This window comes from Rhinichthys klamathensis, unplaced genomic scaffold (assembly GCF_029890125.1).
Source record: "Rhinichthys klamathensis goyatoka isolate OS25496 unplaced genomic scaffold, OSU_Roscu_1.1 h1tg000529l_1, whole genome shotgun sequence".
NCBI lineage: Eukaryota > Metazoa > Chordata > Actinopteri > Cypriniformes > Leuciscidae > Rhinichthys > Rhinichthys klamathensis.
In genome coordinates this window covers 121611-139031 of record NW_026607005.1, presented here as the reverse complement: position 1 = coordinate 139031, position 17421 = coordinate 121611, and the positions used below count along the sequence as shown (strand labels likewise).

At 41.1% G+C, this 17421-nt stretch overlaps 1 protein-coding gene across 7 annotated transcripts in view; it reads left to right on the top strand.

The window, feature by feature from the left end:
* sobpa (sine oculis binding protein homolog (Drosophila) a) overlaps nucleotides 1-14013 on the top strand; it is a 44993-nt gene extending 30980 nt beyond the window's left edge. For 4 of the 7 annotated variants that reach the window (XM_056238650.1, XM_056238653.1, XM_056238648.1 and 1 more), the window contains 3 exons: nucleotides 4772-4855; nucleotides 9074-11140; nucleotides 12170-14013. In XM_056238650.1, the coding sequence (XP_056094625.1) occupies nucleotides 4772-4855; nucleotides 9074-11128 (2139 nt within the window). In that variant the 3' untranslated portion in view covers nucleotides 11129-11140; nucleotides 12170-14013. The remainder of the gene's footprint in view (nucleotides 1-4771; nucleotides 4856-9073; nucleotides 11141-12169) is intronic. The other 3 variants (XM_056238655.1, XM_056238651.1, XM_056238654.1) reach the window with 1 other exon arrangement.
* The last annotated feature ends 3408 nt before the right edge of the window (nucleotides 14014-17421 follow it).

The window sequence follows — 17421 nt, the reverse complement described above, 5'->3', positions numbered from 1 at the left end:
ACTCATGGTGCAGGGTGATTATTTCATAGCTTCTAGCCAAGAGAACAAACATACACACTCTGAAATCACTCTCTCACACATATATAGACTTACACACATTACGGACACACCCTGGGCAACATGTCAGAGCAGTGGAGAAATGCTTATATAGAGTTAAGGAGTTAATGTCAACTGCCAAATGCAGGATGGATGGATGGATATTGTAAAATGAATGATAGATAGATGATAGATAGATAGATAGATAGATAGATAGATAGATAGATAGATAGATAGATAGATAGATAGATAGATAGATAGATAGATAGATAGATAGATAGATAGATAGATAGATAGATAGATAGATAGATAGATAGATAGATAGATAGATAGATATTGTAAAATGATGGATGGAGAATGAATGAATGAATGGATGGATGGATGGATGGATGGATGGATGGATGGATGGATGGATAGACAGATGGATGGATGGATGGTTATTGTAAAATAGATAGACGGACGGACGGACGGACGGACGGACGGACGGACAGACAGACAGACAGACAGACAGACAGACAGACAGACAGATAGATAGATAGATAGATAGATAGATAGATAGATAGATAGATAGATAGATAGATAGATAGATAGATAGATAGATAGATAGATAGATAGATAGATAGATAGATAGATAGATAGATAGATAGATAGATAGATAGATAGATAGATAGATAGATAGATAGCCTAACATGTATGCGTGTTCATTGGTGTTCCAGGATGTGCCTCATATGTGTCCCTTCCATGTCCTTGGAGAAGTATGTACCTGGCAATGTGCAAAACTCTCTCACTCACACGCACGCGCGCACGCACGCACACACACGCACGCACGCACACACACACACACACACACACACACACACACACACACACACACACACACACACACACACACACACACACACACACACACACACACACACACACACACACACACACACACACCTGGGTTGGGCTGGGTTGTGTGATGCCCAGATGGTCACTGGCAGAGATGTGGTTGAAATGCTAAAGGCCCGGTGGCATAATACATACAAACTGCTACAATTTGGGGCATGATTTACAATAAGAAGGCACAGAGTTGTCTTCATATATTATCCGTCTCAGCCGCTCTGCAGTTTTTGGTTACTTAATACAGTTTTTTTCGATTGCTAAACGACAGTGAGCACAACTGGAGCTACATGTGCAAAACTCTAACTAAAGTCTGCACTACCAACAGTGATCTGAGCTAAACAGTTCACATCACCTGCAAAACTCATTCCAAGCAACACAACACTTAACACATGGCTCAAAACAGGCTCAGTGCAGCAAACACTATGCACAACCCTCACTGAGATAACACACACGGTCACTCAGAACACACTGAGAGTAAAAACACTACACAACCCTCACTGAGATAACACTGTCACTCAGAACACACTGAGAGTAAAAACACTAGCATCAAACACCAATACAGAAAATACAAACTTTTCATCTTTACAATTTGAACAATTTCAGTGACTTCATACAAAGTAGTATTTTCTTCAAAGAAAAGAGTGACATTCTTTCACATGATTTATTTACAGTTTTTTTCGATCGCTAAACGACAGTGAGCACAACTGGAGCTACATGTGCAAAACTCTAACTCCAGTCTGCACAGCAGCAGTTCATGTGGACCAAACTCTAGTTCGTTTTTCAGTGCTTGAACACAGTTTTCAAAACTCTACACACTTATCCCATGACTTTAACCACAACCTGCACAACACTGTGGATTTACAGCACTTTGTCCAAATGCTAACACACTGCTGTCAAAACTGTGAACCATACATTCAAAATAGAATAGATTTCAGCTTTGTGCCTTTCAAACACTGCTGAGTGCACACACACACACACACACACACACACACACACACACACACACACACACACACACACACTGCTGAGTGCAATTTCAGCTGAAAGGCTAAGCAGGTGTCTTGTTTTAGACTTGTTAGTGAACACACACAAATATATATATATATATATATATAGGTAGAGCTCAGAAAGACTCATTTTGGAAATGGAACAAGGAAGACGGGTTCGTGGAGGGAGAAGGGTGGCAGGGAGAGGGCGGGTTCGTGGAGGGAGACAAAGAAGACAAAGAGCTGTTATTTCAGATGAAATAAGGGCTACACTTATAGACCATGTCGTGAACCATGGTCTCTCATTGAGAGAGGCAGGGTTGAGGGTGCAACCCAATCTGCAAAGATCCACAGTGGCATCTGTAATGCAAATTTTCCATCGTACAAACAGGTGAGAGTTACATCCTTACAATAAATAAAAACATAACAGGAAATTGTTTTGTATTGCAATTATAGAATATTTACACAGATATAGAGGAAGGAATGTTATAGGTCAAAGGGCCACTGTGGAGGTTCCAGGCCAAAGGGGGGGGAAATATCACCATGTGTGCTGCAATGGCCAATGATGGTTTGCTTCTCAACACACCACTCATTGGCTCATACAACACAGAAAGGCTTATAGCTTTCCTAGAAGAGCTCTATGCTCAGCTAGTGCCAGCAGAACAAGGGGAGCCAGTATGAAACCCACAAGTTTTTGTCATAGTTTGCGATAACGTTGCATTTTACCACTCTGCAGCTGTCACAGATTGGTTTGCAGCACATCGCAGATTTATGATTTTGTACCTGCCTGCATATTCACCCTTCCTCAACCCAATAGAGGAGTTTTTCTCTGCCTGGAGGTGGAAAGTGTTTGATCACCACCCACATGACCAAATGTCTCTTTTGGAAGCCATGCGTGCCAGATGTGAGGCCACGAGTCCAGAGGACTGCCAGGGATGGATAAGGCACTCCAGAAGGTTCTTCCCCAGGTGCATGGCAAGAGAGAACATTAGATGTGATGTTGACGAAAACCTGTGGCCTGATGCTAGAGAGAGGCAGGATTAGCATTAGCCCCTCAATTATTTGTTAGAATTACAGTATGTACTTTTAGTTTCTACCTTTTTTCTCATTACTGTAATTTCGTAAATTACAGTACTACAGACTATTGAAGCAAACTGCTAATTTTCATTTACCTTAAAGAATTGTTATGTTCTAAAAATGTAAATAAATATTACTTTCTATGAAGTCACTGAAATTGTTCAAACTGTAAAGATGAAAAGTTAGTATTTTCTGTATTGGTGTTTGATGCTAGTGTTTTTACTCTCAGTGTGTTCTGAGTGACAGTGTGTGTTATCTCAGTGAGGGTTGTGCATAGTGTTTGCTGCACTGAGCCTGTTTTGAGCCATGTGTTAAGAGTTGTGTTGCTTTGAGTGAGTTTTGCAGGTGATGTGAGCTGTTTAGCTCAGGGGACTGTTGGTAGTGCAGACTGTAGTTAGAGTTTTGCACATGTAGCTCCAGTTGTGCTCACTGTCGTTTAGCGATCGAAAAAAACTGTAAATGTTTAGAACATAACAATTCTTTAAGGTAAATGGAAATTAGCAGTTTGCTTCAATAGTCTGTAGTAATTTACAGAATTACAGTAATGAGAAAAAAAAGGTAGAAACTAAAAGTACATTCTGTAATTCGAACAAATAATTGAGGGGCTAATCCTGCCTCTCTCTAGCATCTCTAGCTGAAATTGCAATCAGCAGTGTTTGAAAGGCACAAGGCTGAAATCTATTCTGTTTTGAATGTGTGGTTAACAGTTTTGACAGCAGTGTCTTAGCATTTGGACAAAGTGCTGTAAATCCACAGTGTTGTGCAGGTTGTGGTTAAAGTCATGGGATAAGTGTGTAGAGTTTTGAAAACTGTGTTCAAGCAATGAAAAACGAACTAGAGTTTGGTCCACATGAACTGCTGCTGTGCAGACTGTAGTTAGAGTTTTGCACATGTAGCTCCAGTTGTGCTCACTGGCGTTTAGCAATAGAAAAAAACTGTAAGCCGTCAGGTACATTGAGTAGTGTATGTCTGCATGTGGCTTTATCTGTGTGATGGTGTATGAAAGAGGCTGCATGGTGTGTGTGGTTATTTCTTGGAGCACCATCATGCCTCAAGTCATTAAGACTGCGGATATGCCGTGTGTGTGTGTGTGTGTGTGTGTGTGTGTGTGTGTGTGTGTGTGTCTGTGTGTGTGTGTGTGTGTGTGTGTGAGAGAGAGTATGCAGCCTCATTAGTGCTATATGTAAATGAGTTGGCTCGAGTCCAGAGGGGTCACAGACACTACTACACAAAATAAAGACTGAAGATTTCACAAGTGTGTGTATGAGCAGACTGATGTTCTTCAGTATTTTCGTGTGTGAGATGTTTGTCAGCAGTGGCATTGAGATCCTCAGACAGCTCAGAGAGAGTAAATCATTGAGAATATGAAGGAACCACATTGCTTTCCTTTAAGATCAGTTTTCAGTGTTATTTTATGATTTTTTTAATTTAATTTAGAGTTGCTTCTTTTTTCAGCACTGCTTTCCCCCCAATTTTCTAGAATATTTCTGAATTAAAACAAATTCTGCTTTTGAGATATTTCAAGGTTTTAGTATCTAAAACATTTCTTGTTTCAATCTACCATACTATTATACAGTGTAACATATTTTGAACACACACAGGCACACACTCACACACAGAATGTCTCTTTTCTATCTATACATGTCAGTTCAGCACATGTTGTTTTTATTCTCTCACTCAATTCCCTCATTCACATCATTCTTTCTTTCTTTTCTACATCTGTTATGTATGTGTTTATTTTGTTTTGGCCATGCATAAAAAGGGACATTATGTTTTTCCTTTAGGCCAGAGAGGAGGAGGGCGTTCCGCACCACAGCTTGTCCAAAGACACGCCCAGACTTGTCCTCAAGACAAACAGCGATGTGCTTGTAAGATATAAACCATTTAACACCCCAAAATTAGAGATGTAGAAACAGCATATGCATATTGATTAATTGAAAAATTGTGTGATTGTGACCATGTCTGAAAGTCTTAAGTCTTAATTCTGAAATGTGGTGTGAACAAAACTTTTGACCTGTTTGTTCAAAAAAAAAAAAAATTGGAAAGACTTTTTTTTTATTGTGACATTATTTTATGCAAGTATGCAGTAATATTAAAATCCTAGCCAATATTGATAAACCAATAATTATTGTAATGTTATGGCTAATTTGGTCGATATTAAAATTAATTCCATAAATTAATGTTAAAAAAGCACTAAAAACTAAAATCTGTCATTTTAAATGCTACAGATTACAGATTACAAATAATATATAGACTACATTATGAAAAATGACATGAATTTTTACAATTTATATTTAGCAGTGATATTAAATGATTAAATGAGTGCTTTTAAAGATTATTTTTAATATCGATAACTATAATAATAGGTCAGATATCATTCGTTAGTCAATATTGTGATGAGATATATCATACCAATCATATCAACTTTACGGCAATTATCATTATTAATATATATATATATAGCCTATATTGCATTACAGTGATGAGAATAATGTCACAATCAAAAACATGACGACTCTAAATAACTTCTTAATGTGGTTGTTATATTTTGGAGTGAGATATGACCCAGAAATTCCTTGCCATTATTTTATAGTGCAAAAACAGCATAGCAAAATTGTTTTAGCTTCTGTTGATTAAGACTTAGCACTTGACCCAAGACTGGTCATATCACACCTGCACTGTTAACTCAAGACTAGGTCATGAGGTGTTCTGCGTATCTATTTTATTAGCTGTAAAATCAGTTTGTTATACATCTCTGACATTCCATTTTTCATGTTTTTATTTCAACATTGCCAATCTGCATTGAATGTTACTGTTTGCCACATGAATGGACAAGTGGGATATGTGTATGTGTGTGTGTATAAAATCAGCATATGGCTGGTCGAGAACAGACACATTCTGGGGACAGAGGGTGTGTGTGATGCGAAAAGAAAAGCATTAGCACGGAAACTTCCTTTCTAACATTGAGTTGGCAGCCGTACGTTAGCAGGTAATTACAGTAAAAGAGCGTACAGCTACACACAGCATGGTCACGGACATCGGCTTAACGGCTACAGCAGAAGTAAATGACAGTAATTACCTCTCAACCATGTTAGAGAGAGAGAGAGAAAGGCAAAATAAGGGTGAGTGAAAGATTAAGAGAAAGAGAGAGAGAGAAAAGAAGTCCATTAGGGTAATGTGCAGTAAAATTTCTCTTAGAGAGCCGTGACTCGTTAAGTGGTCTCCATCTGTCTCGCTTTTTAAACTCAGGAAATATGAAAATCATTTATAATTGAGAATATCCAGGCTCGCCTTGAGCTGGTTTGTGCTTGTTAACTGGCATGGTTAGAGCTTCCATATTTAAAACTTAAAACTTCATTAGAACATCACATATTCATGAATGAGTGGCGTCTGTTAGCCATATTCCAGCCAGCTTCTTTCATATCAAGCCGATTTCAGTAAGATTGGATTACTAAGTAAGTATGTAAGATGTAGCCTACATTTGTATGTAGACAGTCGATCATATTGATCTCTTCAGGTGCTGTACGTCCGTCGTGTCAAAATGTATTTGTGGATTCTTAAACTAAAAAAATTCATTCATTTGAACTAATTTTATTAATCAGTATTTTACAGTAAAAATATCTAAACATCCTTAAAACAACATAAATGTTGTCACGAAGCAAAGTAATATAATAAGACTTTTCAGAGAGAATATAGCTCGAAGTTTCCCAACTTATTTTAAACAAAAACCTCATTGTACTATAGCAGAGCTGTGCATACAGCAAGAAAACAAAAACTATTCGTGGGGTAAAAAATAAAAATAAATAATTCAATATATATTTTATCTGAAAATACTTATTTTATGCACTTATCTAAAGTAAGTTAATTTTGTTTTAAGTTTTTTTTTTTTTTTTTACTGGATGTGTTTTTGTGTCTGAATGTGTTACTATGTGTGAATATGTGACCACATTTCGTCCAAGCCAGTGATTTCACATGATCCAGCTTCCCCTTCCTTCCTTCCTTCCTTCCTTCCTTCCTTCCTTCCTTCCTTCCTTCCTTCCTTCCTTCCTTCCTTCCTTCCTTCCTTCCTTCCTTCCTTCCTTCCTTCCTTCCTTCCTTCCTTCCTTCCTTCCTTCCTTCCTTCCTTCTTTACTTCTTTACTTCCTCCCTCCCTCCCTCTCTCCCTCTCTCCCTCTCTCCCTCCCTCTCTCCCTCTCTCTCTCTCTCTCCCTCTCTCTCTCTCTCTCTGTGTGATGAATGTCCATCTTTGACAGTAGTGGCATATGATAAATGCCTTCATTATCTTCAGTGGAACTCTGGCTTTGGCAGTCAATTCACTAGTCTTAAGAGAAATCTCTGTCTCTGCAGTCCGCTCAGGCAGGCCTGGGGCAAATCAGATTCAGATTCAAAAAAGCATTGTTGGTTTTAAAATCAAAGGCGTAAGGTTGTCAACGCATTAGCAAACAGTACACACTTTTGAACACCACACATATCAAAATAAGCAGGCATAGGAGTTTGTAGCTATTAGATTTCTATTGTGTTCAGCGTGTGTGGAGATACGGCATTAGATTAAGAAGTGTAATTTTGTTTCTACCTGATTTTGGGGCAGATTCACCACTGCAGCACTTTAGCATGCAGTGTTTTAGTGCAAAACATGCCTGTTTTCTATAATAATTAGACTTATAATGGATAGCTATACCACAATCTAGCACTTAGAACTGACTCACAAGATGGAGAATTTCAAGTATTTGGGTGTGTTTGCACCATTACTTAATTTGCATAAAATCTTTAAGTGAATTGGAAGCTAAAAAAAAAACTCAAAAAGTGCAGGCAAATAAACAAAGTAATTAATTCTCTGTAAATTCCCTCTTCTGTCTGCAGTTAGTTGTGTTGCCAGGTCTGTCTGTGTCTACTTGTCTGTCTTTTTGACAAGCCAAATGTTTGCAAACCTCTTTCTATGTACTCTACTCGCCAGGCCTGAGGCAAAGTTTTGTCTATCTGCACTCAACTACTTCAACTGACCTCCTCTCTGGAGATTGACAGCCTTATCAACTCCAAGACACTTTTGTTGAGTGGTTAGACAGACAAAACTATCCTGGCAGAAAGAGTGTCAGAGAAAAAGTGAGAGACAGAACAAGTGGTTAATCATTTAGTACTTTCTTATTGGATATTCATGGCTATGTTCATCTTTCTATGTTTTGGTGTGTCTATCCCCCTGTTAAATTACTCTATTCTTTGCCTTAGCAGAACACATCATATCCTTTAATTACCCAGAGTTCCATCTCCCTTTCTATTGTCGCACTCATACATGCTCACGCAAACCAGGTTTAAGCCCCTCGTTCCTGTCTATCTCAGTCTGTTGTCACTGTCTTTCTCAGTTAGTGTCACCTGCTGTGCCACACATACACACTCACACACACACACACACTCAGAATCCACATACATAATTGCCCCTTGAAGGGAAAACCTTTTAGTCGTAGCTGTCAGTTTGACCCTGTAGCTTGCCTTAGGCAGCTGACTCCTGACATCTTGTAATGAGTGTGTCTATGTGTGTATGAGGATGTATGTGTTGAAAATACAGAGACATTATGTTAGGAAGAGTTAGAGAACGTTAATCAGAGAATAACTAAAATTACACTCTCCTTTAGCATTTTTAAATGTATTATATTATTTTATTTTATATTTATTAATTTAATATTTAATTGCAATATTAATTATTTCATTATGATGATTTATTTTCTAATTCATTTTTTTTATTATAAAATATTACTTTTGTAATCTGTGAAAGATGATCATCTGAGAGCTTTTTTTATTTGAATCTTTCATGACATAAACCACATTTCTCTTCACACTTAGGTGGTTATAATGCTATCTCTTTTATCCCCTAAACCCTATAATCTTACATAGATCTGACACTTTACAAAACACACACACTTCACATACTGCGTTCTAAAGGACTCTCTTAGTCATAAAGGACAACCATACTCTTTTAATGATGTCTTAGTCCATGGAGAGTGTTTAGATTAGAATTTGTATACTTTAAAATAGACATTGTGAAAATGAAGCTGTAGTTTACATTGTTCACTTTGCAGTTGTTCATGTTACAGGTCTGCGATTGGTGCAAACACATCCGCCACACTAAGGAATACCTGGATTTTGGAGCGGGTGAGAGGCGGCTTCAATTCTGCAGTGCAAAGTGTCTGAACCAATATAAGATGGACATATTCTATAAAGAGACTCAGGCCGCACTGCCAGGGGGTCTGTGTAACCCTCCTCTCCCCACGAGTGATACGAAATCAGAGAGTGGAGGAGGTGTACAGCTCCTTACACCTGAGTCCTGGAGTGCACCTCTAAGCGAGCTCCGCAGTCGTAGGGTACCTTCACCAGGGGGTGCCACCACTGTGGCCGGACCTTCTGGATCCACGTCGGGGTCACCATCTGAAACCGGAACTGTGTGTTCCTCCTCGTCCTCGTCATCCTCGTCTTCATCATATACAAAAATCCCCACACCACGGCCACACGAAAGCCCCGCATTACCGCCACACCCTCCACCACATATAGCAGGTTTACATCCAGCTCTGGGGATGCCTCCTGGCAGCCCGCCGATGGTCATGACACCCCGTGGCCCGGTCCCTCTCCCTTTCTTTATGGAGCACCAGATGATGCAGCAGATGCGGCCTCCGTTCTTACGTCCCCCAGGCCCCAACAGCCCTCATTCCAATCCCATGATTCCTGGCATTGGGCCGCCACCACCTCCTCGGACTTTGGGTCCTCCATCAAGCCCCATGCACCGCCCACTCCTTTCCCCCCATATACACCCGGCCTCCAACCCAAACCTTTCTGGGAACCCTACAGGTATGATGCCCCCTCACCATGCCGGCCACATGCCAGGCTTGCCTTTCCCCCCAGTTAACATGATGTCAGCTGGACCCATCCCAGTTCCGCCCATTATGAATTTTGGCATGCCTTCTCTGGCCCCCTTAGTGCCACCACCAACATTATTAGTGCCCTATCCAGTGATTGTGCCATTACCAGTCCCCATACCCATTCCGGTGCCCATACCGTTCAGTCCGCAGGCATCAGGTGACCGACCAGGAAATGACGGAACACTTCCGAATACTGCAAGCGAGCGGAGCTTTTCAAAAGCACCGCCGTCATTTTCTCCCGGCTCCTCCAGAGGGGAAGAGAGGGACTTTCACCAAGACCCTCCCACCTCAGATACACTCTCTCCAGGATTTTCCAAACAGATGGACCAGGGTAGGACAAACATGGCTGATCTGTTGGTTAAAACAGAAAACTCTGGTAACAAAAGCTCTGGACACTCTCATAAAGACACACCAGCAGACGGAGTCATTGATCTAACGACCAGTTGGCGTTCCCGACAACAGCTAGTGATCCAGAGGGCTGTATCCTGCGTGCAGGTAAAAGCAGAGCCCGGGTTAAGCCCACCACCTGCACTTTTAAGTGAAACCGAGGTGGATGGCTCAGCTAGTTCTAGCATAGGTACGATAGAAGATAACATCAGAGACAGAAATGCTGAAAGCCCATTGGCTAGTGTGGCTCTGCCATGTGCTGACCCGTCCTTCTGCAGCGGCACGCCGCCACTTTCTCAACCAATCACGTGCAGTGCCTCCACTGTTTCTATCAACACCACCACATCTAAAACGGAGCCTGCCTCTGCTACTCCCTGCAATGTGATCGTTAACGGGAGCTGTAACGTGCCTCCAGCAGAGAGTTCGATCAGAACGCCTTCGCTAGAGCAGCGCCCTCTGGTGGACCCCTGCCGCAGGACTGCTGCTGTGTGCGACGAGCCTGCGGGCGCAGATCTAGAAGGAGAGGACCTGAAAGAGAACAGCTGCTTGGCCACAGAAAGAGACTTGGCAGGTAAAAGAAGCTCAAATGACCAGTCTGCCATTACAGCAGAAACAGGGGAGGACAAACCTCAGAGCCCTGAAGATGACCCATCTGGTGAGGACCATGCTTATGCCCTGCCCCTAATGCCCAAACCTGGCTGTGTCATTCAGCCCGTGCCCAAACCTGCTGACAAAACTGCTGCCATCTTGCCCTGTGGCTTGACAGCACCATTAACGGGAACCGTTCCAATGGAAATGGAGCCTCCGCTGAAGAGAAGGTGTCTGCGTATCCGCAATCAGAACAAGTGAAATAGAGGACAGGTGAGAATCAGATTTTGTCAACTTTCTTGGTAGTCATAAGTTTAATCTTTTTTCACACTATGATTGCTTTAAGCACTACAAATGCTGTCAAATATATCTGTGCTTTGTTACAAATTAGTTTTAAAGGAATAGTTTACACACACACACACACACACACACAAAAAATCTTTTAATTTATACATCAACCATGTTGCAAAACTGTATAATTTTCTTCTGTAAAAGACAAAAGCATAATTTGAATATTGTAGTTTATCGCTTAGTCCATGCAATTAAACAAGGAATTGGAGCTTTCAAATGGATGCAAGCAGGAAGCAAAAGCACCACAAAAGTATCACAAAAAAGTCCATGCTGTATCCGAAATCGCATACTTGGAGAGGATTTGTGAATGGCAGTGAAGTGACACAACTGATGCTGCAAAGCTGAATTTTCAGCAGCCATTACTCCAGTATACAGTGTCACAGATGTTGAAAACAGCGCTGCTTAATTAAAAAAAAATATAGATATATATATTATGAATAAAAGGTACAAAGGAAGAGCATTTATTTTAATAGTCTTTACAATCACTTTTGTTAAATTGAATGCACCCTTGCTGAACAATGTATTCCTTAAAAAAAAATACTGACTTAAGAGTAGTAGCCTATATTATGCATATAGTCCTATACAATAACTTTGTGTTATGAACAGAGCAAAACGTTACATTATAAGATGTTATAAAACAATGTTATTATACAATACATGGGAAATATTCCACTAAAGTGGGTTATTAACCGTCAGTCAGTTGAACCCAAGAAGTTTATCAGTCAAATTAACGAATTAGGCATTTAGTCTTGTTTTTGAACTAGATCAACTGATTCATTGTCCAATACTATATCCCTTTAATACTCTGATAACTCCTACATTTATCTCTGAATTGTTCCTTTAGCCACATGAACCATTCAAACTGATCGAAAAAGACCAACAAGGCTGAATGTAATAATTTACCCATCACTCCCTCTTCTCTCTTTAATTTTCCCCACCTCTCTTTCATAGATGTTACCATCTCACCAAAGGGAAAAAGAGGACTGCACTACAGCAGAGACCATCAGCTGTCCACAGGCTCCACAATTCAGCCAATCAAGATGTCAGCCTTGTTTTCTCCACCTTTTCAAACCCTCACATACACGTTCTGACTTAATATGCACAAAGATCATCCGGATTGGACAGAAGTCAGCTCCGTCTCCACCCCTTTCGGCTAAACAAAGACTGACACAAAGTGTTAATCTGGGAAGTAGATCGGCTGTGATGTTTGACCTCACTTGCGATGTCTTCAGGCATAGTCTGTTCTCAGTCTGCTTGTTGATGAAAGAGATATTTCCTGTCCTCTTCACTCAACCCTCCATCCATGTCTTGTTGTTGAGAAGATTTCCCCCTACTGGTTGGAGGCGGCATTGCAGTGCAAGTCTATGGTGTACATATACAGATTGCAAAGAGGGCAGAGCTTAAGCCAAACACAATAGGTCTGCCAGGCTGCCAATCAAACATGCTCATGAATATCTGAAATTGGAACAGGGCCTGTTAAATCCTGCCACAGATGGATGGACCAGTTTTCTGCTTTGCCTGTGCATTCAAAGAAGTTCGATTTAATCTGTCTGCACGTTTGTGGTCTGATGCTAGCGATTCAATAGCCTCAGTTTGAAAGACTAATACAGATGCAGAGCCGCTTTCAAAGATGGACAGAAAACTCTCTGAAAAGTCTCTCCACTCAAATCTTTCTCTCGCTCTCCCCCTCACTTCCTCTGACTATGCGTATCAGTATCTGCAACACCAGCAAAACACTCTGTAGTCTTTCTTAACCTCTTTCCTTTCTGTCCTTTCTGAGGGAGAGGTGTTCCGGAACTGGACACCAAAAAAAAATAACAGGAAGAGAGAAACGTACACAACCTGGAGGGAGTACAAAAATCACAGCGGGTGCACAAAAACAGAAGGATGGAGTGAACTTTCATTTCATCGCTGGGAAGATGCTGGAAAGTCATCCACCGTTGGAGAAGAAAACTAGAAGATAAGTAGTCTGCACTACTGGAGAAACGTGTTTGTGGATTGTTTGCTGGTTTATTGTGAACCAATGAAAATTCATTTACTCATCGATTTGACTTGAGGATTACAGGGTACAGACCTCACCAAGTATTTTGGCAAACTGTAAAAATGGCTGCTAGCTTTGTGGCCATTGGCTTGGAGACTGTCCCACCCAGTCTGTTCCATCACACAAATGCTCATTGCCATGCCGCATGGCTCAACCAAGAGTCTGTCTAACACTGCTGGTGGGTTGTGTACACACTGCACTGATGTATCAGATGGCTGGATTGAAATCAGTGTCCACAGGGGCATTTGGGTTGGATTTCTCATTATTTCTCATTGTCCATCATATTGCGGTGCTCTTATTTAAGAAAAATCCCTCCTGGGTTTCCTATCAGAGTACAATCAAAACCAGTGGAGAGGTCAGTAAGTGATTCGGGCAGCAGTGAGCTGGTGTCAAGGGTGCATTCCTGAAGTTCATTTGTGTTTTTTTTATGCTTTATTTTTTTTTGCCAAATCCCAATCAGTGCTAAATTATGTTCATCACTTCCTTTCCAGCTACGGTTACAGGAACAGTTCAGTTAGTTCCAAGGTGCCCTTAGTGTAGAGTTCACTTACACCAGATGCCAAGAACATTTTGCTTAAATGTGGACTGAGTTGGCTAGGTGGACATAGAGCCAAAATGATTTTAGTTACATAGAGTACTGTAAGATCCGAATGCAGGGTTAGCATTAGCACCTGAGTGCACAGGTTATTTGTTTTGACTAAAGTGGAGGAGTGAACCTTAAAGCTGCATGTGTGTGTGTGTGTGTGTGTGCGCGCGCGTGCGGCCGTGTGTGTGTGTGTGTGTGTGTCTAAAGTTCTAGTCAAAAATATGTCATGCAAGGTGATAGAAATCAGAATGAGGAAAAAAACAAATGACACAGATCAAACACACTCTCTGACGATTTGACAATTTACAATAAGGTTCATCAGTTAATATTAGTTTATATTATAGTTAATATTATTAACTAACATGAACTAACAATGGGCAATACATTTGTGTCAGTATTTATTAATCTTTGTTAATATTAGTCAATAAAAATACAGCTGTTCATTGTTTGTTCATGTTAGTTTACAGTGCATTAACTAATGTTAAAGTCCCCATGAATTCAAAATTGACCATACTTACTTTGTTTGCCTAAATTGATCGTTTTGTGGTGAACAATTCATCCATGCAAGTCAATCCACACAAAAAATTTTTTTGGCTTCGTAATCTTTAATCAAAATCTGAAATTTCACCTCCCCTCTGCGTTGGAGGACCTTGTCTGATGACGTAGGTTTCACGGTTTGGGCGTCTTCTTAACATCCATAATCACGCCCCTCCAACTGACAGTAGACAGGCTGAATGAAAACACCTACTTTTCTAGATCCAATCAGGTGCTAGTTGGGAAAAAAGCCACGCCCACCATTTTGCCTCATTTAGTCGGAAATACGTCACAACACTGGAGAAAAGTCGTTTGCAACTTCCGGTTCACGGGGACTTTAACAAATACAACCTTTGATTTTAATAACATATAAGTAAATGTTGAAATTAATATTAATAAATGCTGAAGAAGTATTGTTCATTCTTAGTTCATGTTAATTAAGGTAGTTAACTAATGTTAACCAATGAACCTTATTGTAAAGTGTTATCGACAATACTTACGAATTCTCTCTGAAGGGAAAAAAATTCAGTTACATGAAAAGAGGAATAAGACCTAAACATTTCCCTTTCTATTTAAACAATTTTCTGAGAGCAGAATTTAAGATAAGACATTTGTAATGCTTTTGTTTACTTTTTGTTTTATTTCTTTTTGTATTTTTTCAATTTCCTTTTATTTAAGGTTTCTGTTTTTGTTTCGTTTTTTCTTTGTTTTTTTCTGTTTTTTTTCCCTTGTCTTTTGTCTTTGTTTTGTTTACTTTTGTAATGTTCTTTTTTATTTGAACTGGCCAACACTGACCCAAATCTCCCCTCTCTTGCCTTCAACCTCTCTGCCTCTTTTCCCCTTTCTTTTTTTTTTTTTTTGCTCTCTGCTCTTGGACGATGTACAAAGAGGAGTGCAATCCTACCCTATCCCTCTGTACTTTTTGCTGCAGGATTCAGTTTCACAGTGGTATATTTTTTTTAAGAGTGGGCTCAGAGGTCTAATTGTGACTGGTTAGAGTAAGGACTTGATTTCTCTCTGGGGTTTGTATGTGGCAGAGTCTCATTCCAGTGTCAGATTTAAACACACACACATTCCTGTGTCAGATTTATTTTGTCAGTCCTGATACGGCTGGCTGACCCTACTTCTGGATTGAGGAGTTACAGAGAACAGATTGATAAAAAGGGCAAAATGTCAGCAAAGCACAAAGCACACACACCCAAAGTGCACGGTCAATCTCTGTGTTTGTTGTGTTTATGTGAGCGCAAGGGAGAAACAGTGAATCTCAGTGTTGATCTGTGTGTGCGGTGAAACCAAACGTACATTACATGTCTGGATTGGTCGTGAGGAGCCAGCAACAGCATCATATGTCGCTCTCATTATTGACTCAAATTTCCTCGCTTTTTCCCCCTCTCTCTCCTTCTCCTCTTTCATACTGAGCCCTTTTACTTCTCCCTTCTTATTTGATTTCTTTTACTTCTCTAAGTAATTATTTATTAAGTTAGCATTTCAAATATTCCATAGTGTAGGCTACTATACTTATGGAAGCCTGTTTTAATCTTAGAGTAAAAAATAAAAATGTAATTGTGAGAGTTTAAAATAAGAACATAAATCACATTGTGAGAAATTAAGTCACACTGTGGGATATAAAGTCACAATTATGAGAATTAATCGCAATTGCTAGATTGAGGGGCCGTTTACACGACACCGTTTTTACTGTGTTTTCGGAGCCTGCATAACACAAACTTTTGAAAACTGGTTTAAAAGTGCGAGTTTTTGAAAACGATACCGTTATTGTGTCCGTGTACAAAAACGCGAATTTGTGAAAATGGCGACGTCAAGCACAATGCGTATGTGTTCAAACTATAGTTCCCTTTCGTTGTCACTCCGAGTTCCGTCGGATGACGACGAATGGGGGTTTCGCTTAGAAAGCCTATCGACTTCGAGTATACAAAAGCAAGCCAATGGCAAAGAAATGCCATGGGTCTGCGGAATTTGCCTAGCGTAACTCCGCCTCACCTCGTGGGTATTTAAGGAGAACGCTGGCAGCAAATAGGCATGTTTTCGCTTCGGAGCCAAGAGTATCTCTTCACTCCACAGCCATTTCTGACTTCACTCTACGAGACGAGCCACTCTCTCCGGTGTTGGTGTGTTGGCGATCTGCAGCGAGTTCACATTGCCTGCTGATCTGTGCAGTGATCTGCCAATGAGTGTGTTTCTCCCTGCTCGCTTCAACATCGCAGAGTTTTTTTCTCCTCTCATAAAAGAGCTCGCACGTGGCACGTCTTTTTAAAGACGGCTCGCCCGTGCATTTCTGGTTGCGCTCGACTCATTTACGATTTTGATGGGCACATTCTCTGCTCTGCGTGCTTGGGCTTGATCACACTAGAGCAGCGTTTGTGGATGACTCACGTTCTCCCCGCGGGAACGTGACCATCGCGTCATTACGGTCGAGACTCAATGATCTCGTTAGAGAGAGAGTCCCCTCATCCACACCCCAATCTAACACTCTCCACGTGAGGTGCTACTTCGGCTGGTGGCCAGGGTGACCTGAGGGTGTGAGTGTGGAACAAATCCGCCGACTGTTTGTCCGTGGACCATGCCCCCCTCTTCAGTGACGCAACCCGCGAGTGTTCAGGGGATTCCCCGGGTCTATTTTCGGATGCCCCGCGGGTTTCCCTTGACGCTCCAGAATCGGATCTGTTGTCCATCGCAGCATCACAGGGTGGGCTAGAATCTTCAGGAAGTGAAGATTCGACAGTGCTGCCACTTTCGGGTGTTCACATGGCATTTGTCGAGTCAGATCCTGAGATGACGGCCATGCTTTCCCGGGCCGCTGCGAGCATCGGACTAGAGTGGAACCTTTCACCCTGTCCGAGCGCTCGCTGCTGGACGATTGGTTTTGGGTGTGGCCGCTGACTCCTGTCGGCGTCCACTCCAATGCCTTTCTTCCCGGATGTGCATCAGGAGATCTCGAAATCCTCGAAGACCCCCATGTCTTCCAGCGATCCTTCGTTGATCTCCTCCGCCCTTCCTTCCCTCGACGGGGCCGCTGCCCATGGG